Consider the following 27,650-nt stretch of genomic DNA (forward strand, 5'->3'; position numbering starts at 1 on the left):
CCTTCCCTCATTAATTATCTATATCTTTGTCCTTTAAAATTTAGCAATAATATGCCTGTCACTGATTGTCCACTGATTGTCCACTGATTTCCAAATGTGAAAAGCTGGGAGCAGGTAGTTGGTGAGGACACATGGTAAGATGGGGTGGTGGGAAAGAAAAAGAGGGAAGATACATGAATAATTTGTCCCTAACAGGTTGATGCCTGTGATTTGAATGAGAATAGCCCCCCGTAAGCTCCTGTGTTGGAATGTGTGGCCCCCAGTCAGAAAAACTGTGAAAGGATTAGGAGATGTGACCTTGTTGGAGGTGCTACATCCCTGGGAGAGGGCTTTGAGGGCTCAAAGGCCCACATTAGGCCCAGTTTCTCTTTCTCTCTCCTGACCGCCAGCTGTGGATCAGACCTAAAACTTGCAGTTATCACCAGGGGGTGGAGGTGCATGTCTTTAGTCCCAGCCCTCAGGAGGCAGAGGCAGGTGGGTCGCTGTGAGTTTGGAGCCAGCCCCGTCTACAGAGTGAGTTCCAGAACAGCCACGGCTAAACAGAGAAACCCTGTCTTGGAAAAAGAAACAAAAAACAAAACAAACCAACTTCCAGCTACTGCTCCGGTGCCATGCCTGTCTGCTTCCTGCCATGATTGATCATGGACTAACACTCTAAAACTGTAAGCAAGTTTCCAACTAATGCTTTGCTTTATAAGTTGCTTTGGCCATGGCATCTCCTCCAGCAAAACAGTAGGACAGCGACTAAGACAATATGTAGGCCATGCAGATCCTGATACCTGCTGCAGAACTGTATACAGTCAGAGGATATCTAGGGACAGAGCTATCAAAAGCCATAGGTATGAATAGGAACTACGTGAAGGTTAACTGGAAGGTGGCTCAAATAGATATACATGACTCACAAGAATGTCTGTTCCATTTTACCAAGACATGGTCTCTGTCAGGGGAATTGGGCTGCAAGGAAAACTCAATGGGATAGAGAATAGTACTGGTCCTTTGTTGTTGTGGTTTTGTTTGCTTTTGTACACCTTTTGTTGCTTAAGGCTTTGTTTAGGACATAACTGCATTTGGTATTTTATTGTTTGCTTTTTGGGACAGGATCTCACTTTTTTAGCTAAGGATGGCCTGGAACTCACGATATAGTCTAGGATGGCTTCAAACTCATGATCCCCCACTTCAGCCACCTACATACTGAACTTTCACGTCTGTACCACCCACCATGCCCATCTCTTTCCTTCTCTTCCAAATATGATGGCAGCAATACTTGTCTCACCTAAGAGACAGAGAGAGGTGAGTCACTGAGTAAAGACATGGTGCACATATTACATGTGTGCATGGTATCATACATCTTTAATCCTCGCACTCGGAGACAAACAAATCTGTACGATAGAGGTCAGTCTGCTCTACATGGTGAGTTCCAGATCATCCAGGGATACATAGTTAGTGAGACTCTGATTGAAAACCAAACCAAAAGAGTGACAGAAGGGAGAAGAACTATGATTACAGGAGAGTACTTCCAGACATTCTATTTGCATGAGGAGACAGCGCTCCAGAGTGAGAGGAGACAAACATCGGCTTGGTCCTTATCAAATTCCTTTCCTCTTCCTGGATAGCCATTAGCTGTAAATAAATTGTGGCCTGCTTTAGTTTCTTTTCCTGTTGTCAGACAAAACATTCTGACAAAAGCAACTTAATGGAGAGAGTGTTTATTTTCGCTCGCAGTTCAAGGGTTCACAGTCCGTCATGGTGGGGAAGTAGAGTTAGCAGATCACATTTCCAGTCAAAGAGCATGCTGCTGCTCCACTCCTGTTCTCTACAGTCCAACATCCAATCCAGGGAATGATGTCACCCACAGTGAGTGGCTCTTCACATTTCAATGACCACAATCAAGATTGTGGTCTTGATTGACAGACTTGCTTCCTGGATGACTCTAGATTCTGCCAAGTTGACAATTAACACTCCTGTCACATGACCCACGAGACAGAAACCTTTACCTTTGACATCATTTGCTCCTAAAGTCTCTTCTTAGTCTCATACCCCTCAATTCCCAGGAAGACCTGAAGCCTACAGAGAATAGCAACCGCACCTAGAGGAGACATTCCAGAACTCTGAATCCCCAACCAGAAGGCTGCCTACCAAACATCTGTAGAACAGCTCTGGGAACATGCTAAGTCATGGAGGCTTACAACATCTTAGTGGAATGTGCTCCAAACATACTCAACATGACAAATGCAGGTGAGGTACAATTACGAGAGCAAGATGTCCTGAGAAACTGGTTTGCTATTGTTTCTAGATTGTAGGTCCCCCAAAGGTTCTTGTGTTGAAGATGCATCCTCTGGCTGCTGGATCCAACCATCAAGAGGTGACTGGATCTCGAGGCCACAAACTTCATCCATGGGAAGGTAGTACATGGACCAGTTCATACTAGATGGGCTATTATGGGGTGGGCCTAGTTGTAGGTGGTCACTGGAGGCATGTCTTTGAGAGATGCATCCTGCTGGGTCCTTTCTTGTCTGTCTATCTCTGTCCTTACTGAGTTTGGTACCTCAGGACCCATGTCAAAAAGCTAAGTTTGGTACTGTGATTCAGGAACCCTAGGGCAGGCAGGTGAATCCTAGGTACTCATTGGCCAGCCAGTCTAGCAAATCAGTGAGCTGCAGGATCAGTAAGAAACCTTATCTCAAAATGTAAGGCTTAATTTTATTATCTCAAAATATAAGAATAATTGGGAAGTATATGACATCCCCCTCCATGCTCTCTCTATACCTCCTTTCACATGCGCACAGACTGGGAGGAGGGGAAAACCACGGATCTACCTTCAGAGCTGGTGTGCTAAATAACGGAATCCAGACATGGTTGATGTGGGAGTCCCCTCTGTGTGCTGTCGATACCATTGGTTAATACAGAAACCGGCTTGGCCTGCTAGGGCAGAGTAGAGCTGGGTGGGGAAAACTAAACTGAATGCTGGGAGAAAGGAGGCGGAGTCAGTTGAAAAGCCATGGAGCCCCGCCAGAGACAGACGCCAGGTGGAACCTTGCCTGTAGGCCACAAACCTCGTGGTAAAATATAAAATAATAGAAATGGGTTAATTTAATATGTAAAAGCTTGCTAGGGATATGCCAGAGTCATTGGCCAAGCAGTGTTTTAAACAATATAGTTTCTGTGTGGTAATTTGGGGCTGAGCAGCCAGGAACAAACAAGCGGTCTCCTACTACACATAGTGGCATATAGAGAAGCTGTCCATGGTGTCTGTTTCTGACCAGTGTTCAAATAAAAAGAGACTAAGGCGAGGCACAGATATTGGAGAGGAGAGGGGAGGAGAAAAAGGAAGGAGATGGAAAGAGGGGGGGAAAGGGGAAAGAAAGGGGGTCAGAAGGGAGGAAAAAGACAAGGGGTGGAGAAAAGGAAGAAAAACCTCCTTCACACAACAGATTTTTCTCTTAAAAAAAAAAAAAAAAAGGAACGGCACTTGAGCCCCTGGCCAGCGTGCCTGCAGCGTTCAGTTCAAAGGTAACTAACCCTCAATTCCTCTCTTTCAAATAGTTTTGGGGAGAAAATTAAAACAAATGTCACCTAAAAATAAGTAATGAATGAGACCCGAGGGTCTAAAATTTTGGAATGCTTATCTTGAGACTGTGTGTAGAGGAGGATTAGGATGAGGTAAGGAAGGACACGTGTCTTTAATTTCCTTTTATAATCCCCTTTGAACTGACTATGCTCAGATCTCTTGGTCCCTACAGGAATTTCCTCTATGTTCTCTGGGAAGAAAAAAATAAAAAAGGAATCTGGTGTTCTCAGAGCTCTTCGCTCCAGCTAGGAATGAGCAGCTCTCTTTTCTCTCCACTGGCAAATCAGGGCTTGGCGATTATTTATTAGTTTGGTTTTTTAAAGCAGCCTGCACTAGGCTTTTAGGGCTGTGCACCATCATAAATAACAGGCATTTTCAATAAACAGTTCAAATCTATTTGATAGGCCACTAAATCACTTGGGTTCCCCACCTTGGGAAGCCCTGTGGCCACGGGAGCAATTGAGTGAGCCTTCCTGAGGGAGGGCCTCAGGAAAGCTTCAACTAAGGAAGACAATGGGGCTGGGGAAGGGCTAGGGGACAATGCCGGGCACTGGGGTTGGGCGTTTGACTCTTTCAGAAGCCAACATGGGGAACTTCACCTGTCTGTCACAGAGACGACTGTGTGCCAGAAAATATGAAATGCGGATTCTTAGAGTTCACACGGGTAGGAAAATGTGTAAGGGTCAACCACAGCTATCTCTATGTCAGGCCACTGGGCAGAATCCACTCATAAGACTCTGGTGTGGTCTGAATCTGGGTCTTATGAGAAAACAGTCCATAGCTATGGGGATTTAAAGGAGCATCCAGTGTTGACAGGGACAGAAGGAAGGCTAGCCATCATCCCACCTCCTTGAGAGGGCCACTGAAGGTGGATTAGAGGCCATCTGAGGGGATCACCTGTTCTCAATCCACGGGAGCAGAAATCCTACAGGACTTCATCTAGAACCGGGAGGGCACATTCTGACAGCATTCAAACACGACGTCCTTAACTAACCCCTCCCCCCTTATGTAGGTGTCAACCTCTGCTGCCTTGTGTCACTAAAACACTTGAGTGCTTCTGACCCAGCTGTAAACTGCCTTGGAAGATAATTAGTGAGAAAGCCCAGGTTAGTCCCAGGGGGCCAACTTAGGACTCCGGAGTCCCCAGAGCTCCCTCCTAATCATATGGAAACATCACAGCCAGCAAGAAGAGGCCTGGCGCACAATCTTGGGAAAGCTGCTCCTTGTAGCAGGTCTCCTCAGCAGCCCAGCCTGCAGAGGCATCAATCAAGATGGCAATAAAACAAAACCAGAAAGATGCCCCTGTATGTTTTAGCTGGGCCAGCCCTGGCACTGTGGGTTTAGAAGCAGGGAAGGTCTAAGCATGTGTGGCTGGACCTAGAAGCTGCTATCTCTGCCTCTCCTGCAAGGTGGCTGAGCTTTCCTGATAGCCTAACCAGTCCGTCTGCCCTTGGTATGTGTAGGTAGTGGGCAGGTGGAGGGACTGGCTGAATATCCCTGTGCAATAGTGTTGCCTTGCCATGGGAAGAGAGTCACCTCCAGGGGAGCCACCACCTGGGTAATTAGGCAGCCAGCACATTGGCTAAGCGAGCTGAGAATGCCTCAACTGGTGTTCCCTGATGCACACGGTTCAGGGAACCCTGACAATCTCTCACCTGAGGTTCAGTGGAGGAGAAGGAAGGGCTCCTTCAAAGAGCGTAGCACCTCACCAGTCCCACAGCACGGTGGGGCTTCTCTGTTATGTTCCTAGCTTGCATCTTGGAGAGCAAAGGTCACTGTCAAACCATACTGTGTGATAGAGCAGTGAGTCTCGGAACAAGGGCTCGTGGATGCTGTGCTGGCATTCTCTCCTCCCCAGCAAGAATCAGGATGGAGGGCATGATTCTAACGAAGATGCTTCTGGCAATGAAGAGGTGTGGAGGAACATGGTGTCACTCTACTTCCCGAGGGCTCCACACTGCTTCTTTTTACTTTTCATTTTGAGAGAGGTGTGGTGTCATTAAGCTGCCCGACTTGCCCTTGAACTCATGATCCTCCCCTCTGAGCCTCCCAAGTAGCTAGGATTATAGGCTTGTGCTGCCTGGCCGGAGGGTGGGTGGAGCATTACTGGCTAATATGGGAGACTTGGGCTTCAGTGGTTGAGTAGAAAAATAAAAAGGCTGTGTTGGTCAACTAGCTCAGGATGGGAAGGTCTTTCCCTAACACAAAGTAAGCTGCAGAGTTATACGTCAGGGGGTCACAGAAGAAAAAAAAACAATATAGGAAAGGAATTTGTAGGGTGAGGGCTGACAGGGGAGAGGGGTGAAAAAAATCAGAGAGTGTTTCATACATATACACATATGTATGAAATCAGCAAATAATAAATGTAATTAATAATTATTCGAAAAAGAACAAAGGCACAAATGAGTCTGTCATTCTGGCTGCCATTTGTGTCTCTTGCACACACACCTAATCAAGCTAAGACTCCCCCCCCCAAAACACATGCCCAGCTTCTGCTCTCACAAGATAAAGGCAATGACAGGAGCCCAGAAAGGCTCCCCAGACTGTGTGTCAAGTGCCTTCTTGCGCAGGAGCTGGTCACACAAAGAAGGTGGATCACAGAACAGCCACAGTGGACGAAAGACATTTCAAAAGAACCCAGGGTGATAGCATCCTAAGTACCATCTGGGTGGGGACACCCCAGCAAGGACCTGTGACCCTAGAGCTCTCACACTTGCACCTGCAAATGTTGTCAGCAAGGCTGTGCGCACCAAAACAATGAAGCTGCAGAGAGCTGTGCTCCAGTAGCCTCAAGTCATCTCAGTGCACACAGTGTGGCAGTACCAGTGGCAGCTCAGCCCACACCCAATCTGTTCTTCTAGAGAGGCTGGTGTGGAAGGCTAGACCTTGGGAAGAATTTAAATGAGATTTCTAAGAATGATGCAAAATGAACTGAATCAACTTCTTAAGAAAAATAATTTAGTTATTCAGTGTACACACACACGTGTATGTGTTGTGTTGTGGGATAATGCTCTTGTACATTGTAAAGATTTGTCATTCATATCAGTTTAATAAAATGCTGATGGGCCAGTAGCCAGGCAGGAAGTATAGGTGGGATGACCAGACTAGGAAAATTCTGGGAAGAGGAAAGACACTATTCAGACACAGAGGAAGCAAGATGAGAATGCCTCACTGAGAAAAAGTACCAAGCCATGTAGCCAAACATAGACCAGAATTATGACTTAATTTAAATTGTAAGAGCTAGTTAATAATAAGCCTGAGCTAATAGGCCAAACAGTTTATAATTAATATAAGCCTCTGTGTGTTTCTTTGGAACTGAACAGCTGTAGACACTGAGTGGGACAGAAACCTTTGTCTAAAGTATTGTATGTGTGTGTCTGTGTCTGTATGCATGTGTACAGAGTCCCACAGATATCAGAAGATGGCATGGAATACCCTGGAGCTGGAGTTACAGAGGTAACTTCTGACACATGACATGAGTGTCCAGAACCAAACTTAGGTCCACTGAAGGAGGAGCAAGCAGTTTTAACTGCAGAGTCATCCCTTCAGACCCCTCTTTTAATTTAAAAAAAAATTGTGTGCCTGTCCATGCCTGTGTATATGTATGTCACATGTGGGTATGTGGCTACTTGCACCATGTGCATGCATGTGGAAGCCAGAGGAGGGTGTCAGATGCTTCCTCCCCATATCCCTTAAAACAGGATCTCTCATTGAACCAGAGGCTTACTGTTTTGGGTAACATGCTGTGATGGTTTGAATGGTAATGGTCCTTATAAGTTCATGTATCTGAATTCTTAGTCACCAGGGAATGGAACAGCTTGGAAAGGATTGGGAGGTTTGGTCTTGTTGGTGGGCTTCGAGGTTTCCCCCGCCCCTGCCCCCCTCTCCTTGCCTGCTGCCTGTAGATCAGGATGTAAATCTCTCAGCTATGGCTCTAGCACCATGCCTTCCTTCTTCTTCCCACCATGATGACCACAAATGAGCCCTCTGAAGCTATAAGTAAGCCCCCAAATTAAATGTTTCTTTTTATGAGTTGCTTTGCTCATGGTGTCTCCTCACAGAAATAGAACAGTAACTAAGACACGTGGCTTGCCAGTGACTTTCAGGATCCACTTGTTTCAGTCCCCCAATTCTGGAGTGACAGGCACATGCTGCCATGCCTGGTTTTTACATGGGTGCCAGGGATTTGAACTCTGGCTCCTCCTGGTTGTACAGCAAGTGTTTTTACCCACTAAGCCCTCCCCCCAACCCATTTGTCAACGCCTATAGAACTTGAAGAAGCTCCTGAGAACAGCTATTTTATAACTGTTATTTTAAAAATTCTGCTTGAGGATTTTTATGCTTTGAGTTTGAAATGTCCAACACAGGCTTCTGTGGTTGAACACTTGGCTCTCAGCTGCTGGTGGAGGCAAGTAGCTGGGGGAGGGGATGGCCTTCGAGGAGCATATCCTCACCCCACTTCTGGTTCAGCCTGCATCTTGATTCATTAAGATATGAGAAACTTCATCACACACACGTATCCATGTCATATACCATGCCCTCCCTACCAGGATGGATAGAACCCAGAAGTCAGAATAACAGAATAAGCCTCTTCTCCCCTCAATTGACCATCAGATATTTTTGCTACTTCAAGATGTTATGTGACTAGTCATAAAGTTTAGCTCTCTAATATGACTAAGCCTAGCCCCTTAGACACTCAAGTTGTCTCCATTTTTGTTTATACACAATTTATTCTTTGAAAGTAACTGAGCTGAGGAATAAAGTTCCAAATAAAGGTCAACAAGGTTCTTGGTCTAGTAAAAGTAATATAAATAAATAAAACGGGAAAAATTAAGGTTCCCTATACCGTTAGGGCTGTTCGGAGGTTAAATGTACATATGTTCCCCATTTGTGATGGTCCACCTGGTGACATTTAATCTTCACAACTGTTAAAAGCCATACTTAGAAGCAATTGTACTTTGGATTTCAAACTTTTCCTGGGCTAAGGATTTATAGTCAATGAGTCCATGGGCCCCTGAGAAGGGAGAACAGAGAGAAGGGCCACCCTCCTTTTACTTGCAGTAGGTTTCCATTTTCCCCAAAGTAAGCCATTTGCCCTCACCTGCAGGAGGCTTCTCTTTCCCCATTTCCCCAGTAAGAAAATGGGGTTTGGAATCAATCTACCCCAGCCAGCATTTGTTTCTGAATCTGTGCCCTGAGAGTGAGATCCCCATTGCAGCTGTTTCTGTACCCCTGCAAGAAGACAGGGGATCCCATTGGCAGCTGTTTCCATAGTTGTAGGCCCAACCCCAGGACCAGAAAGTGTTCACTGATGCCTTGGGACTAACAGGAAGGAAGTCACTGGTAGGAACATAGACAAACTCAGACCCTGTTAGGGCCAACAGACTCCTGGCTCCAGGGCCCCATCTCCATCCAAGGAATCCAATGCTTGCTGGCAAACTTCTCTTTCACGTTCTATCAGTTATTTTCCAATTTTTTGATTCTTTAACTGCCGTGACAAAAGAACCATCAGGCAGCTACAATCTGAAGCTGCTGGGCAGTGGCCATGACCCACAGCTTCCAGTCAGCCCCATAATCATGAAGGGAGCAATGGGCACAACAGAACATGCCATGTTTGATGTCCTTAAGCTGGGTATATTAAATTCCTTTTTGACTCATGGTATTTTCAACATAGGATGAGTTTATTGAGCTACAGGCCCGTCATGAATCGAGAACATCTGTTCTGCCATAATGAAATGCTTACAGCTGCATTAAAGGGTAAGCTCTGTGGCGGGTGGGTGTGCGCATGTGCACCTAGATGTGCCTACACATTAACTGCTTTGCCCACTCCGTAAGGAAAGCCAAAGGACCAATTGGAAAATGCGAACGCAATGTGGGAAGCTTTTGGGTTACAACTTGCTTGAATTCAGTCATTCCTTCTCAGGAAGCTCCTGAAACTTACAAGATTCACAAAGCCCCTCCTCAAGGTTATGGACACATGCAAGCATACCACATGTGTACTCTCTCTCTCTCTCTCTCTCTCTCTCTCTCTCTCTCTCTCTCTCACACACACACACACACACACACACACACACACACACACACACAAATTGGTGGGAAGAGAACAGGAAAGACTGTCAGTGTGCTGTGTGCGGAGCTCTAGGAATATAGCTCCCATGAGTCATCACTCATGCTAGGATGACCTTTATGGTTCTGTAGCTGCCTTTGGGTCACTCATGCTCTTGGAAGGAATCCCTTACAAATACCTTGTAAATAGCGCCAATAAGCTTACTGGGTTATGAAACCAGTCTTGGACGGATGTTTCCTCTCGTCTGTGCCCAGGCCATATATGGTATAAAATGAATGTTTATTCGCGTCTCCTCAAGAACTATAAGACAGAAGACAGCCATGGTGATGTATGCCTGTATACTGGGGAGGCTGAAGCAGGAGGATTGTGAATTGGAAGCCAACATGTACTGTACAGTGAGTTCATGTCCAGCCCAGGCTACATAGTGAGACCCTGTCTTTTTTTTAAATTTATTTATTATGCACCAGATCTCATTATAGATGGATGTGAGTCATCATGTGGTTGCTGGGAATTGAACTCAGGACCTCTGAAACAACAGTCAGTTCTCTTAATCTTTGAGCCATCTCTCCAGCCCGTGAGACCCTGTCTTAAAGAACTAAAACAAAACCCAAAAGTATAGCCACAAGGACTACTAACACAAGGCTATGTGGGGCGAAATGTCCACAATGCTTACTAGTGCCTGGGATGGGGCATGGAAGGCAACACTCAATGAGACTTGGGTCTTTTCCCCTTTTCTTTTGTCCCATCTGAGTCCTGCCCCGTGTAGGGTCACTGGGGCAGTGACACTCAGGTGTGAGCCACAGCAACATTTGTTCCAACAGCTTATAAGCATAATCCCTTTCTTAAGACTTGGAGACATGGATTTAACTGGGTTATAGTGTTTCCTATGCCCATAATAAGGCCAGCCTTGCAACTTGGAAAGGTACAATGGAGACAGGCAGGGGCTTACAAAGCTCTGCACACCAGCAGTTTGCACAGGGTTTTGAAAAGAAGAGAAAGAAGTAGAGGAGGAACAAAGCTGAAGTTAGAGACATCGTATAAAACCAGCAGAGGCCATCATGATCAGTGTAGAACCTGTAACCAGGCCGTCTCTCCGCCTTGCCTCTGATCAGTGGATCTTCCAGGCTAAGGACAGGCCACCTTCTAGGCCAGGCCAGACCTGTGCCTATGCATATGTCAAGAACACGAGACATCTTTACTATGAAATGTATGGGCTCAGCAGTGCCTTTGCCTCAAAGACTCTGGGTCCTTACCCCAGAGAGAAGCAAGCCTGGAGCTGGCCAGCTGGCCTCCCCTTGTCACCAAGCCCTTTACCATGCCTAAGCCATGTGCTGTTTACATTGTGGACAAGAGACCTGATGTCGTAGTCAGTTCTTGTAGGCTTCATCCCCTAGGATCCAGACCCTCTTCCCATAACTGTCACCTATTGTTCCTCTAAGAGAGAATACATCACTGAAGATTAAGACAGACCTCATTCCCCTTCTCACTGGAACCCCACTGAGTTTGCCAAACTTGCATATGTTTGTGGTTCAATGAGCCTTGAATGGCCAAGTGAACTTTCAGACAAGGCTCCCAAGCTCCAGCCCTTTCTCAACATACTCCTAGGTTCAGCTCAGTCCTTGCTCCACCAGGGATGTGGTAGCTCCAGATTGCACCTTTTTTTCCCACACACAAGCCATTATCATTATTAGTACGGCAGCTGGAGAGGCCTCTACAGCTTTAATCAACCACCTCTGAGTTGATCACTTTCAAGGAATTTAACAAAATTTGTCTTCTGTCACAAATATTATGGTAAGCGTGGTCGTCAGATAGGCCGGACTGGTCTTCCATCACATGGCCTGTAGGAAATTCTCAGGAACTTGTTAGGGTTGTTTGGACCAGCTGTTTGCACCTGGCAAGCAGAGCACACAGTCACAACCTCCCCAGCTATCAGGAGATCTGGAGCAGGAAGCCAGATGGGCCACTAAACCCAGCATAATAATGACTGGGCAAGCCCCTAAGCTTGGCGCACTTGCCATTCCATTAAAGTGTCATTATCGACAGCTCTGTGTTCCCACAGGGACTAGGGAAAGCCCTGAAACCACACCTCTGCGTGTGAGTATACCTACACTGTATGAGCGTCTCAGTATATGTTCTTTGCCATCAAGGAAACCTGAAGTCTTGACTTCCTTGGTGCGCCTGCCCATCTATATCCTTTTGGGCCAACTTTATGTTTTCTGTATCTACCTCAGTACTTACTGGGAGCTGTTTTAGGTAAACAGAGCTGAGACCATGGGTACAAATAAGCTGTTGTGGCTGGTAGTATGCTTAACCTGTAGGTGAGCCATGGAAATCTTATTTGTGAGTGATGGACGCAGGAGGGAATGCATTTCACTGATAGTGGCATCTGCAGATGTGTGCTAAGACCACCATGAGCAGGCACTGTGCAAGACTCAAGAGCCACTGCCCTCAAGGGCCTTGCAGCCTAGACCCGTCCTAACTGAAGGGCTTTGTATACTAAACAATAGTCGTGGTGGGGTGGGGGTGGGGTAGGGAAGAGGCTGTCGCTGTGATGGAACACCTGGCAGAGAAATCTGAATCGAGAGGAGGGTTTATTTTGGCTTATAGTTTCAGAGCTTTCATTGGGATCTCAGAACAGCATCTCGCATCACGGCAGCCAGGCAGCAAAACGAACGCCCATGTTAGCTGCCTTTCCACTTTCCCTTTTCATTCTGCCCGTGCCCCTATCTTTGGAATAGTGTTGCTCACGCCAAGGGTGCGTCTTCCTCCCTATTGAGTTCTCTCTGGAAATGCTCTCACAGACATACCTAACAGTCTACTTTACTATCCGTCCAGGCACTTCTTAACCCAATCAAGTGAGAGTCAAGACTGACAGTTACTCAGTTGAACATGCATTTTAATTGTTCTATCGTTGAACTTGTTTGAGCTAGTGAGCTGTGCGCGGAAGTGTTGATGACCTTGCTGCTAGGGGACCCCCCAACTCTCATTTTCTCCTGACATAGTGTCCTCCGTGGCCTCTATTAATCTGGGTTCTTGAGTGTTGCAGCAAAGAGTCCCCTGTAACTACATTAACTATGCAATGTGAACAAGAATACATAAACGTTGAGCAGCTAGAATGTAAAGATGAACGTGTTGCCTCGGCGTAGCTCAGTCTAATCTAACCTCATTCAGAGAGAAGCAACGAGGTATGATCAACATATAAGGGACTTCCCCTCTGCACGTATGCCCAGTTGTAACCATGGTTTCCATGTTGCATCTCTCCATCATTCTTCCCTCGGTCCTCGCTGGCAACTACTCCCTTCTCACTCATGTCACAGTTACAGCACGGTCAGCGGGATCGGAATGGTCCTGGCCACCCGGGTCCAACGTGCATGGCCCTCGAGCCACTCTGCACCACAGTGCTTGTTCCTTATATGCCACGCAGTGTTGATCCTTATTGTCTATTGCACATCTGTTTCATGACAAACATAGCGACATGAGGAATGCACAGGAGACTTATCCACCGCCACGTTGTCAGAATCGTGACTGGTACCCCAGGCAGCGGATGGATGAACAGGGGAGGGAAAGATTGAGACAGGGGGGAATCGCTGAGGGCTGAGTGTCCAAGCAAGGGTTTGCTTGGAGACTGATAGAGGAGAAAGGAAAGATGAGGACAGAGTCATGAGACTGAGGAAACAGTACAGTACAGCCGGGCAATGACAGAGAGATCGAAGGGGCACGACAGATTGATACAACTTTGTCTAGCAAAGTTCCCTGCTGTTCAATTGTCTAAGATAGGAGGAAGAGGAAGCCAAGTCCAGAACTCAAATTCTTTGTCTGCTGGAGACACCTGTTCAGGGTTCTCCACTACACAGCCATTCCTCTCCGAGCCTCCTGGGAGCATCCAGTCTAACACAGTCAAGTACAACAACCAGACCAATATCCACGTGATCAACACACCATTGTGTGGCAGATGGTGACAAACTTAGACCAAAACAACACAGACGGTAGAATCTGAGTTAGAAACTTAGTAGTGAAAATCCACTTCCCTGTTGACCATACAGTGCTCATGAACCTATGTGGGCTAAAAGGAAGGTGTGCGTGCTTGCGTGCATGCGTGTGTGTGCATGTGTGTGTGTGCGTGCATGCATGTGTGTGTGTGTGCGTGCATGCATGTGTGTGTGTGTGTGTGTTTAAGAATAAGTTAAGGATATTTCTGACTTTCATGGAATACTGGGCAGTGGCTTAACAAACTGGAAGTGACTGAGATTTTTGGGTAAGGAAGGGAATTAGAAACAATAAGCATAGGTTCACAATACCGGAAATGTGGGTATATATGTACAATCTTGTGTGTGTGTGTGTGTGTGTGTGTGTGTGTGTGTGGTGCTAATGATGGAATCTTCCACTGAGCCATACCATACCCCCACCCCATGACCTTAAACAACAGTTTATGTCCAGCCTTGCACATGGAAAGTGTTCGCTAGATACACATTAATAAGGCTTTATAAATTATGATTATCGAGCACTTTCTCTTTCGTCTTGTATAAGAAAAATAAAATATATATAGGACCGGGAAGAAATTTCTACACCAACATCGACTTCCTGTTTCCCTCATCTCTGCTTCCTGCACACACACTCACTAATCTTTACAGGGGTAGCTACCTCCTGCCTCCATTCCGTGGCATCCTAGCATCCCACCATCCTTCCTGGGGAGGTTTGCAAACATAAACCTCCATCACGCTGCTCTACAAAAACTCCACTATGGTCCCGGGTTGGAGCCAGCAGGAGACAGGCGCACTCCTCTCCACTTGTGCTGTCTCCTCCGTGTGGAGGGCAGTGGTCCACTGTAATCCCCGCCCTTGGCCCCCACAGTTCTGTTTCAGTTAAGAGGAATCACTCGTTTTGTGGGTCAATCTGGTGGGAGCAAAGTGTCTGCAGTGAGGGTATTCTGCGCATTCCAAGTCCCAACTCTTAGAACTCTTCCCTGCACTGTGACCTGCCATCAAGAGAGCCAATCTGCGAGCGGCTTGCTAGTAGGGAACTTCCGTGGCTTCCTTACTGAGTTACCTCCTCCAGCAGGGGAGCAGGTTTCAGTTTTAAAGCTTGCGTGCTGATAGTTGCCCATCTCTGCTTTGATCTTACTTCTCATCCAGCTCAGTAGTGAGGACTGAAGGGCCATGCTGTTCACCGAAGCCCATATGAAAGCAACATATTCCATTGTCTATAAAAGTAACCAGAGTCCTCAGCCTGACATAGACGGTCCTCTACCAAAAGATATAAGCGGGTGCCAGTCAACTCCCTAGACTCGGTTTCCCATTCCACTGTGCCCTGGGTCTGCCATGGGCCTTAGTACCGCCACTAAACTCAGGTTCTCTGGTCTCCTATAAATGTGTCATGCCTTTTCTCCCCTGTATATCCAGCTTGGGTCTTTCTACTCTGCTAATATTTACACCCACCAAAATTCTTACAAGCAGTCCACGTGGCCCACAAGGCTCTTCTCACTGTGCCTTTCTGATCCCCTTGCCTTGGCAGTTCCTCTTCTTGTTTCTTTGCCATGAGCTTATTCTCTGTCATTTTTTTCTTTGACAAATGCCTGCTGGGCACCAGCAACTCTCCCACGATGTGCCCACCTCCGAGCCTCCCTGAGTGTCCTGGAGAGTGGGGTGCTTCTGCTAACGGTTCCACAGAACATGGTACAGCACATTACCAAAGACACCGAGTAAATACACCCCCTGATTTTTCTCAAGAAGCCTATGGAGGAACACAGACAGATACTCCGAGGGACCGCATCTGTCACTCTCGTTTAGAGAGTAGGCTCCTAGATGAGCAGGGACAACAAAGGGGGGTGCCACTGTGTGAACCTTATGGTAGAGGCTGTGAGGCAGGGAGGCAGCTACAGAGGAGCCTCCAGAATCTCACAGCCTCATGGGATACTGTCTGAATTAGCTATCACCCTAGCCAGGCAGTGAATGGGACAGCATGCCTTTGACTCAACTTCCCTAGGAGGTTAGTGAGAGCCTGGGCTGCCTAGTCCCTAGGATAAAGAAGGAAAGCCCCAATTCAAAGAGAAGGGGGTAAATGCGGGCCACCCAGATTAAGCAACACAAGGAAGGGTCTCTGTGATGGCCCTCCCCCATCTAATGAGCAAGAATGCCAGAATGTGTCTCAGGCAACAGCAGGTCCCGGCTCAAATGACACGTCTGAATGTGGAGGCCATGACATTATCCTCACTGGCTTGAAGCTTGGGAAGTCTGCTAGGCCTCTTTGAAGTCTGCTTAGAGCCTGGGGAATGTGTGGGTTTGAGAGGCCAGATAAGACCCTCTCGGGTTCAAGTATCAAGATACTTTCTTCTCTTTATACACGCTCCTGGGAAAATGAGGAGGGCCAGAGTTCTGTAACTTCTAACAGGAAATGTTGAATCTGCCTTGTTTCTATATTGGGGTAAAAAAATATAGACCTCATAGATTCAACAAAAGGGAGTGATTCTGTGCCGCACAAGGCAGTCAGTACAGGCCCTTGACTTCTGACATGCACAGTACAGGAAGGATTCCTGCTAAAGGAAAGCCCTTTGGCCAGTCATCATGCTTCCTCATTTTTACAAGTCAGATGCACAAAATCTTCTTCCATCCCCTCTATCATTGCGGGTCCTTCCTAGCAAACACCTTGCACACACTGAGCCTAGCACATTTAAGATGACCCAAGGCAAAGAGGATTTGTGGCACAGTACCGATTTTGGTGAGCCACTTGGCCACAGCCCCGTAGATCTCATCCAAGATGAGGATGACCACAAGGTTGATGATGACGGCTGTCGCGGTCACTGTCGCCCGGACGTTGGAGCGTGTGGTCTTGCTGAGGGACAGAGCAGCCGCAGTTGTGATCCGGTACACAATGACCCCGAAGACGATGGAAAATGTCAGGGCAATCTGTGCAGGGGAGACAGGAGAAGGGGGCAATTACCGAGCAGGAAGACACATCAGCAGGCAACTGTTGAACACCTACTCTTTGTTCTTGCCAGCTGCTAGGAAGCTCTATTACTGAGTGGGCAACAAAGGACCTGCAGACCTTTGCAAAGCCACTGAATTCCGATGTAGCACTCTGAGTGGTAAGGCAGCTACAAGCCAGAGATTTTCACTATATCAGATCCCAGTAGTCTAAAACACCCACAGCACAGAGATGAGAATGCTGAACGCTACGGAGTGCAGAGCACATCCTGATCTCCTTCATTCTAGAACTTTCTACCCTACTGTGGAGATAAGATGAAAGTCCTTCTATGCCATAGTAGCAGGTGTGAGATTATTGTGCACTACATGAAGACAGCTGCGGAGGAACACAGCATGGAGATCGGCTTGGACCGGGACTACCTGCGGAGGAAGTAAACTTCAAGTTGGACCAGCCGTTAATGGATATAGGGAGCCACTGGCGATGCTGGAGCTGAGAAGGGGTAAGTTACAGCTTGACAGATGGGAGGAAAACGCTGAAAGCACAGAAGATGAAAATGAGATCATCTGAGTGGTGCTGGCACAGGATGAGGTGAATAAAGGGACCGGGTTCTCTTCCAGGTACCTGGGAATGGAAGTCATGGATTCTAATGTGGTGTACAAATCTCTTGTTCCTTTGTCCCAAGGAGGTCTTCTGGACCCTGGTTCTCCAAGGTCCACATTACCTCTTCTAGAACAAAAGAGCAAGGGATTCCTCTAGACCTACAGCGCCCACCCTCCCATGTCTTCTGCCCCTCTCCCATCCCAGCCAAGGCAGGGCAGTGCCGTGGAAGAACTAGGATGCCAGAAGCAAGAGCTCCCAATCAAGGGTCAGCAAGGGGCAGATAGAGGGAGGCCTCTGCCAGGAACAGGCTCCCACTGGGCCCTGCTTCAGTCAAGGGCAGTCATATTTTACCCTCGCTGCCAATGAGACTTTCCAGGTACTGGTTGGTCTCTCGGACGGAAGGGATGGGGCACTGGCTGTTTAAAATGTGGGGTGAGAAGAGGACAGGTGGAAGTTTCTCCTGGAATACAAAAGAACGCTGGAGGAGACACTCTGGAGGGGAGGAAGAGATGTGGGGGAGCAGAGAGAAGAGCAAAGGGCTCAGAAGAGGTCTGAACAGTGCATTGCAGGTCATGTGAATGATACTGTCGTGAGCTTGGAATGAGTTACAGATGTGCCAGCATATAGACCCATGCAGACCTCTGGGATGCCAGCATGCTGAAGCCGAGGGTGTTCGTGAGCTCCCTAGCCTGGGATACTTTATCAATGTTAGCATTTGTCCTGCCGGCCACGGTGTGGGAGGTCTTTTATGGTCAAGGGAGAGTGTTTCAACGTGTGCGAGTGTGTGTGTGTTTGTGTGTGTGTGTGTTTCAAGGATAACAGAAGGGAAAACACTCCATGGGAGGCCTCTCTTTGGATGGGGATGCAGCAGTAACAGCAGCCTGCAGTACTGGGACAACTGTTTTAGGCGGGAATCTTAAACATGACATCACACTGCTCCAACAATGTAGATGATTCACTTCCCAGTCCCCTGGGACAGTCACTGACTGAGAGTTAGAGCCTAGAAAATGTGGTGTGAGATTCTTTTCCTCCCCTCACCTCAAATCACTTCTACAGTGATGACCGGCTATGGGAGTACTGATGAGGTGGCAAAGGCTGGGCAAGGAAGAGCAATCCAGTGTGTGTGTGTGTGTGTGTGTGTGTGTGTGTGTGTGTGTGTGTGTGTGTGTGTGTGTGTGCGCGCGCGTGCATTTGGTTTGGTGATGGGAGAAGCTCAGGGGAAATGCCCAGAATATCCATTGCTTTGGGGTCATTGGGGAGGGAGATGGGAAGAGATACTCTCCTGGACTTCTCTGAGTGTGAACGGAGGGAGCGTGATGTAGTATATGGTCCTAGAGGCTCCATCAACTGGGAGCTTGATTGACATGCAGAACCTCAGCACAACTCCAGACCCTGACATACAATTCATAGCTTACTCTTTGCGAACTTTTATTTCTCTGGTCTTGATTTTTCTACTCCATAGTAGAAACCAGGAACCTCCCCGCTGGGCTTTCGCAGAACATCTCTAGATTTACAGAGCTGCCAGGCTTAGGGAACACCAACCTGACCCCATGGCTGAATGTTTTGTAGACAAAGAAACAAGTATGGAAAAAATAAGTCATTTGCTCTTGGTCACCGGGTTTGTATTATCCCCCATGACTCTTGGATCACGGTGGGTATGAAAGAATTGTAGCATTTGTGGCCCATCTATTTATCTATTTACAACCTTCGGCTTTATGCATAATGAAACTTAGGTTCAAGCAGCAACAATATGAATGTCCTGAGGACTAGAGGGTACAAGGCAGAGTTGAGGTGTTAATAGAGAATGGTGATACCATCAACATCACTTCTCCACTATATATTCTCTGTGTCACTGTTCAATGTACCTCTTCACTTGGGATAATCCTTATACCTGTCATGCCTTCTGTAAATGAGATTTCAGGATGATCCATGACTGGACCCTGCCATGTGGAACCAAGTCCACATTCCCATCCTGACCTTTGACCTCACGTCTCTTGCCGCGAACCCCAATGCTATCCCTACCATTTGTGGCTGAATTATTGGTTTTAAAGGCATCCAATAATATTTCTGATACGTAATCCTCTAAACCATTGCATTGGGACACATCATGTTTTGGGTCTGACTCCCACAAGTAGGATAAAGGAGCCACATTCTATAGATAACACTATTCCTTAGCAGGGCATCATACCAGCAACCTGCTTGCTAAAGATTGCGGGTTTTCAGCCATAAATGACATATCTAGACTACACAGGGACACATTATGCAAGCCTGTAGTGGTTTCGCATTTTGATCCTAAAATTTTACCTTTAGGGTATAGAAAAATATGGCAAAGTGTTGTGCTGTAAATATGAAGTGTCCCCTACAGGCTTGGTGTTGGAATACTTGGAAGCTTGTGGAATACTTAGGAAGGAGCCTTGCGGGAGAAATAAATCACTGGAGGTGGGCTTTGAAGAGTGCTAGTCTGTCCCTACTTCCAGTGCTCCATCTGTTTCCCTGTGGATATGTCTTTGAGGGATAGTTTTGATTACTAATGAATGTAGGATGACCAAGTCCACCATGGGCGGTACCATCCCTAGGCAGGTGGTTCTGGAATGGTATACGAAAGCTGGCTTAGCCTATGTTGAAGTGAGCAACACAGTACCATTTCATTTCTCCACAGTTGCCCTCAAGTTCCTGTTCGTGGTTTTGCCCTGACTGTCGTCAGCGATGAACTGTGACCTGGAAATGGAAGCTAAATAAATTTTTTTCCTGCCCCGAATTGCTTCTGTTCAGTGATTTACCACAGCAATAGAGATGAGTCTCAAGTAATCTTCCCCTTTAAGCTGCTTTCCTCTCAGACACTTGGTCAGAGACATGACACTGGAGGGTTCGCTAGTGGGGAAGCTTGGAAATAGACTATGGAGGAGGAAGAACTTTCTAGAAAGCACGGAGAACTGCTCAAGGTGGCGGCAGCCTCTGCTAACCCAGTGGGATGGGGCTCGGGCTGGGGCACAGAATGTGACAGTGGCTCCAGTAAACAGACAGCTCTGTTGCTGTGTCACAGCTGCCTCTGACGTCCATCTGTGGTTTGTGTACTGCTCAGTCCGAACAGCTGTCTAAAGGCTAGGTGTCAGGGAAACGGTGGTGAGAAAAGTACAAACAAAGCAACTAACAGAAAGTGACTTCCCTTGGGGAGCCGATCTTGTAGTAAAGCAACAGACAGGTAAAACACCTCTCAGACTGACAGCGCTCCAACCTCAGCCCGTGGAGGAGTAGGATGGACAAGCAGGTACCACGTGCTTGGTAACTTTTCTTGGTTCTGCATGGCATGACTGACCCTTTCTGGTCCACTCTTGGACACTTTTTGAATGACTGCAGCAGCTTCCTGCTTGACTGCCCCTCCCCTCCACACCTGCCTTCTTCACCAGCATTTCCCATAGCACCCAGAACTACACGTCAGATTGTGTGACTCCTCTGCAAACCATTCTCTAGGGAGTTTCCCAGCAGGGTGAGCCCATTCCTTGCTCTACCCCTAGCTCCCTATGGCCTCCCAGGCTGTATCTCTGCCATAACCACATCCCCTTGTTCTTGTTCCCTGCCCTTCTTCTCACTGGGCATCCTCCCAGGCACTGAATCCCGGAGTCCTTTTCCTCACTCTTCCTTCTGACTCCAAAATATCAGCGTGGTTGGTTCTCTCTCCTATTACAGATCCTTGCTAAAATCCTAATGAGACTTCCTTCTTTGACTTATTTAATAGATGCACTTGTGATTTTAAATTTTGTTTTATTGGGAACATACAGAACATTCCATTACACACACACACACACACTCACACGCACACGCACACGCACGAACACACAGATGTAAAAACAAACTCCAATGTATCCTGCCTGCCTCACATCAAACACAAGATCTCTTATCCAGGTTCTCCCTTCAGTCTTAATAGGCTGCTCAGTTGGGTGGCAGTCACTCCTTTCTTTACTTTTAATATACAGTTACTTAGGAATGCGTCATTAAACATGCCATCTCGGCTCGCCTCTTTCTGAACATTGCCTGATAACAATCAAACCGTGTATATTCTTTGTCCCCTTTTTCCCCACCCATGCTGCTCTGTAGCATGATTAGCTTGCTCATTTTCATGGCTATGCGGTCCTTAACTGTGTAAATAGATCTCGGTTTATTTATCCATTCCCGAGGGGATAGGCGTATGGACTGTTGGCAGTTTGGGGCTGTTATAAACAGTACCGCACAGACTTTTCCCCTGTGTGTACTTTGCTGTGTGTGCACATAAGGGTTTCTAGGGCATGCACCTAGGCGTGGAATTTCAGGGCTCTAGGCTTTAAGTCTCGCTTTTACTAAGTGATGCCAGAATGTTTCTAGAGGCATCTTTAAATAATTTCTTAAATGAACTCCCACCAGCATTGTACAAGTTTCTTTGGATCTAGATCTTTCCCAACACTTGTTATTGACAGACTTCTTAATGACAAGATGTCTGTTGAGTGCATATGGTGTTTCATCATGGTTTAAATTAGAATTTCCATGAATACTAATGTAGGCTGATTGGCCACTGGAGTTCCTCTTTTGTGTAATGCCTATGGAGGTAGGTTTTTGAGTTTTTATTGAGTTATCTATTTCTCTGAGTTTGTAGTTCTTTATGTACTTTGAGACTAGCTTTTGGTGAATTGCAGTTTTAACAAATTTAATGAACTTTGAGCTGGACATAGTCCTTATTTTCACCCATCCCGCTTCCCATAGAACCACCCCAGCCAAGGCCTTGCTTAGATGGGAAGATGTCCTTGAAGTGAGAGCAGGCTTAGTGCAAAGATGTCTGCTCTAATGTTCTTACACCTCCTCCAGATCTCAGCCCAGTGCTCTTACTATCCTGGCAGTCTTTGAGGGCTTTAACAAGACTACAAAATATACTTATCCAGAATCTTCCACTAAGTTCAGCAGAATAGGTGTGACAAGATCCTAACCCACCACTACTAACGGTAGACATTGGCTTTATTATTTATCAACTTATCACACACACAATGTTTAAAATATCTCTATTTTCAATCCAGGCTAGCCATGAGCTCAAATCCCCCTGTCTCAGGCTCCCACGCGCCAGGGTTACAGGTGCGCACCGCCACTCTCACCTATAAAACCCTTTTTATTGTTATTTTTTTTTCAGTCTCTGCTTTATCTGGGCCCTGAGAAACAGCATTCAACACACAACTGCATTCATTAAATACTTCTTCAGTGGTGAATGAACTTCCTAACAGCGATGTGTGCCTTGCGGGAGGTTCCCAAGCCCTAAACTGATTCAACTTCCTGTCATCGTATCTAACATGCTGCAGCCCACTGTACTCTTAAATAACGGCTCCATTCTTTAAGCTTCTTTGGCAGTGAGAGGAAAACAAAGTTAGACTGTGAAGCTTTGTCCACTCTGCCCTTCGTCTGCAGAAGAAGGTCTTGAGTTTGATGATGTCTACGCTAAGAACATTTATGTTTTGGACAGGGTCTCACTATGTAGCCCAGGCTAGCCTCACATTTGAAATCCCCTTGTCTCTACCTCTGGAATGCTGAGATTATAGGAATGTGGCACCAGGCCTGGCACGTTTTAAATTTCTGAGACTACATGTGTCCTGTCCCCATTAGTTATGATGCCAATATTAATTTAAAAAAAAAAAAAAAAACGAGCTCAAGCCAGGTCAGAATTACTTCTTGCCTGTGGTGTTTCTTGCAGATTTTGAAACCCAAGTAGTTATCTTCTCTTCTGCACTGCATACATAGTCCAGTCCAGACACACTGAGCTGCTATGCCCACGGTCTTCATTATGAAGCCAAGCGTCTTGGCTGGTGCAAACTCCCAGGAATCTACAAGGATGATGCCAGCTAAGACTCCTAGCAATTGCGGATATGTAGCCTGGACTGGCTGGCCATCTTCTGTGACCAGACAAGGCTTCCAGTGGAGAGAGTGGGACACCAACCCAGCCATTTATATATATCCTTTGACCTACAGTCTGTCCTGCCTATAGGATGTGCTGGGGTAAGGGTGGCACAGAGATTGTGGGAATGACCAACAAATGACTGGCTCATCCTGAGACCCATGCCAGGAGCGTGAGCTCACCCCTGACAATGCCTGGAGTGCCACGACCCAGAGGCTGGGTGGTCCAGAGACCAAGGATGGAAACAAACACGACTGGAGGAAAAGCAATGTCAATGTAATGATGCCTAATGATACCCTGCTATACTCATAGATTGGTGTCCAGCCCCATAGAGAGTGGCTACATCCAGCAACTGGTGAAAACAGATGCAGAGACCCTCAGTCAGACGTTAGACTGAGCTCGGGGAATCCTGCTGAAGAGGGACTGAAAGGATTGTAGGAGTCAGAGGGGTCAAAGACATCGTGACCTAGGCCCTCTGTTTAAATGTAGCAGTTGTGTAGCTTAGTCCTGTGGGTCTCCTAACAGTGGGAGCAGGAGCTATCTTTGACTCTTTTAGAGGCTTTTTGGACCCTATTCCTCATATGGGGTTGTCTTGCCCAGCCTCAATACAGACGGAGGTGCTTAGTCTTACTGCCACTTGCTATGCCATGTTCTGTTGACATCCACGGGAGGCCTGCCCTTTCCCGAACAGAAACAGAGGAGGAGTGGATGGGGTGGGGGCAGAGTGGAGGTTAGGGGAGGGACTGAGAGGAGAGAAGTGAGAGGAAACTGTGGTCAGAATGAAAAGTTAATTAATTAGTTAAGCAAGAAAGAAAGCTACACAGGGCCTCCCACTGAAGACGGTCAGACGTTAGTAACCCGACAAGGTCCTTCGGTGGCATTTTCTGAGGTCTTCTAGCATAAATTGCTAATATGACTCCACCATGAATCAATCTTAGACTCTTTCCTAGGCTTTTCCGAACACTGCCAACATCATTAAGTCTCGAAATAAACAAACAAACAAATAAAAAGCTCTCATACCATTGAGTCTACATCAAGGTGACCCAGAGGAAAACAACTGCCTGTGAACTCACACTTTGTGAGCCCAGACAATTGTCAAGGGACTAAACTCTGAAACCTGGGCTACAGAATACCTCGAGGACTGGATGCAGTGTGTACAGTCATGTTTGAGCCACGCCTGGGCAGTGCTCTGTGGGGTGGAAATCTCTCCTGAGCCTTAGACTAGGGTGGAAGAAAAAAAAAAGCTCTCACAATCCCCAAAAATAAAAGAAAAATAAATGCAGCATCCACAGAGACACTGAAGACCTTGAGCCCAGCTGGCTCTCTGCTGTGGCTTCCAGACACTGTTAGCATCATAAGAGAGTTACTCTTGACCCAAAAGAGCCACCACAATTATGCAGCCAGCTCCTTTGTATTATTCCTTCAAGTTCTTGTCCTGGCCAAGAACACATCCCACCCCAAGGACATTGCAACTTTATCCATATATAGTTAGTAACCTCAGGATCGGAAAGCTCCTGCTCCACCATTCAGTGCTGTGGTCTCACCTGTGTCAGCCCCTTCTCATTCCACAGCATAAAAAGAAAAAAAAAACCCATACCACACACACTCAGAACAGAATCAAAGTGCATATAGTCCCAACCAGGTGGTCCCTCAAAGAAATTACCATGAACAAGATGGAGGCAAAGTTCATCAAGTATCCCGGGAAGCGGTCTTTCCAGGTCAGTTTATCTTCATCATCCTGAGATGAAACGGGAGAGTAGAGACAATCAGAAGGCACAAAGAACAGACATTGATTCTCTCCTATTTTACATAAATTTGCATATCAACCATTTGTTGCTTTATGGATATTTCTGTAGTAGCTAATGTCTTCTTGCTCTCAAGATCAACAGTAGCCCTCTTAATTTTGATTGATAGCACACACCTGAAGTTCCAGGCAAGAGGATCATAACTTTGATGCCAGCTTGGGATACATGGAGGGGCCCTGTCTCATAGCCCTGAAAATGTTTAGAATTGAGACAACAATTCTGACAGCCAGGAAAGGTTGCGGAAGACAGTTTGAAGTCATGCTTGTGAAGTACAGAGAAAATGGCAAAGTACATTGTGTTAGCCAGCAGGGAGCCACTCATCACTGCAAGCCAGGAGTAAGAATCAAACTCAGCAAGGCAGGGCCCCAGGCTCCCTTTCCTCTCTGTCTCAGGCTGGCCTCCCAGACAGACCTGATTTGGCTCTAGCAACAGTGCCATCTAGCCTCGGAAAGCTTGTACTGTAAGCTGAGCACATTCTGGGCCTAAAGCATCTTTCCAGCATCCTTTTGTGTTCATGGCAGTGCCAGGCACAGTGAAGAGACAAGAAAGTCCCTCAGTCACTGTCCTGGGGGTTTCACAGCCTGGAGAAAAAGACAGCCTGCCCACTCCCAAAGGGTGAAGGATCATCCATCAGCTTGGGACTGAGGGCTTACTAGGGAGTGAGCTGTGGGGACTGTAGAGAAGGAAGGGTTTGCCTTGAGTGTCTGGAACAGGTGCAAGGTTGAGCTGAGTCGCTGGATGATGCTGGAAGTCATGCTGTCATTGAGGTCACTCAGTTCTTAGCACGTTCACTTATAGATGGTGTCAAGATGATGTAAATATGCCTTATACTCAGGTTTTCACAACAGCCAGAGAATTGGTCTCAGACTCTGAGACTACCTAGCTTTTCATCACACCATAAGAAGACACTACATGCTCGATGGTAAGCATTCTGATGGGACAGAAGCACAAAAACCTGCTTTCAATCAGACTGGACTAAGATTCATTCCCATTCACCCATGAGAAGTCAAACAGAAGGAGAGAGTGCGAGCCTTGTTTCCTTCCACACCACGGGGTCCATTGGCACACTACTGCTTTCTGAGCCTGAAAATATTCTCCTCTAAGACACTGGTAAGGAAAACAGAAGGTAGGCTAAGCATACAGCTTCAAAGAGAAAAAAAATGGATTCATGGAGCGGTTCTGCCTGTCGCCTTCCGGGCTATACAGCTAAGATCTTGATGAATGCATTTGAGTGCAGTCCAATCATCAGACCCAGCCTGAGCATCACTGATGAAGCAGGCTCTGGGTGATGCTGAGGATACAGAGAAGAGAAAGCTCAGAGGGCCCAGAACTAGTGTAGAGACCTTGAGGACCATGGAGACAAGGGAGCCCGGATAAGTTGGACCAGAAAGACGGTTTCCACTATTTTGCACGAAAGGAGACAGCTAAGGAGCATGGAGTTCGATGCTGTCAGGAGAAAAGCATTCGCTTGTGACATAAATAGTCTTGTGTTTGTTGGAAGATCACTCCTTTCATGTTTACCGTGGAAGGCACACATCATAGCGTATACACAGTTCTCGTGTCTTCAGACACTATCCAAACACAGGAAGCCTACAGAAAAATCAGGATTACACACTGTCCTCCAAACTAGCGTACTAGTAAAAAGAACAGTGAAAAAAGTCGTTTATTTGTTTTGTGTTTCAGTTTTAGAGACGGGATGTCCTTATGCAACCCAGGTTGGCCTTGAATTCATAATCCTCCTGCCTCGGTCTCCTGACTGCAGCCATCTTAGACATGTACTGCTTACCTGACACGAAGCAGGGTTATCTTGTTGTTTCTTTTTTATCAATTATTTTTATTGTTTTTATTGTGCTATACATTTTTCTCTCCTCCCCTCCCTTCCTCCCCATCTCCTTCTACCCTCTCCCGTGACCCCCATGCTCCCAAATTACTCAGGAGATCTTGTCTTTTTCTCCATCCTATTTAGAGTTATGTATATCTCTCTTAGGGTTCTCTTTGCTGTTGTAGGTTCTCTGGGGTTGTGAATTATTATAGTCTGGTTTTTATTTACTTTGTGTCTAAAAATCACTTATAAGTGAGTACACATTATATTTATCATTCTGGGTCTGGGTTACCTCACTCAGTATGTTTTTTTTCTAGATCCGTCCATTTGCCTGCACATTTCAAGATGTCATTATTTTTAATCACTGAGTAATACTCCATTGTGTAAATGTACCACATTTTCTTTATCCACTCTTCAGTTGAGAGGCATCTAGGTTGTTTCCAGATTCTGGCTATTATGAACAATGCTGTTATGCGCATAATTGAGCACATGTCCTTATGGCATGATTGATAAACCTTTGGGCATATACCCAAAAGTGGTATTGCTGGTCTCTGAGTTAGATTGTTTCCTAATTTTCTGAGAAATCCCATACTGATTTCCAAAGTGTCTGTACAAGCTGGACATGAAGCAATTTTTAGCGATAGGAGTTTGACACTAACAAAGGAAGCCAACTAAAGCCTTCCATTCACTGGTGCTGTAAGGAGAGGGCCCGCTTGTTTATCCTGGCTGCCCGGCTAGCTTACACCTGAAATAACCACATAGAAACTGTATTAATTAAAACACTGCCTGGCCCATTAGCTCTAACATCTTATTGGCTAACTCTTACACCTTGATTTAGCCCATTTCTATTAATTTGTATATGGGCTCATGTCAGTGGCTTACCAGGAAAGATTCTAACCTGCAGCATCCATCTCAGGCAGAGGATCCATGGCTTCTCTCTGACTCTGCTCTCTTCCTCC

The 27,650-nt window shown here is 46.5% G+C and overlaps 1 protein-coding gene across 2 annotated transcripts in view; it reads right to left on the bottom strand.

The window, feature by feature from the left end:
- The window catches only part of Ano2 (anoctamin 2), a 330,046-nt gene that overhangs the window by 49,538 nt on the left and 252,858 nt on the right, over positions 1–27,650 (bottom strand). For both annotated transcript variants that reach the window (XM_038319710.1, XM_038319711.1), the window contains 2 exons: positions 24,728–24,802; positions 16,342–16,537 (listed from right to left, as the gene is read on the bottom strand). In XM_038319710.1, the coding sequence (XP_038175638.1) occupies positions 16,342–16,537; positions 24,728–24,802 (271 nt within the window). The remainder of the gene's footprint in view (positions 1–16,341; positions 16,538–24,727; positions 24,803–27,650) is intronic.

The sequence above is a fragment of the Arvicola amphibius genome, chromosome 2 (genome assembly GCF_903992535.2).
Source record: "Arvicola amphibius chromosome 2, mArvAmp1.2, whole genome shotgun sequence".
Lineage (NCBI taxonomy): Eukaryota > Metazoa > Chordata > Mammalia > Rodentia > Cricetidae > Arvicola > Arvicola amphibius.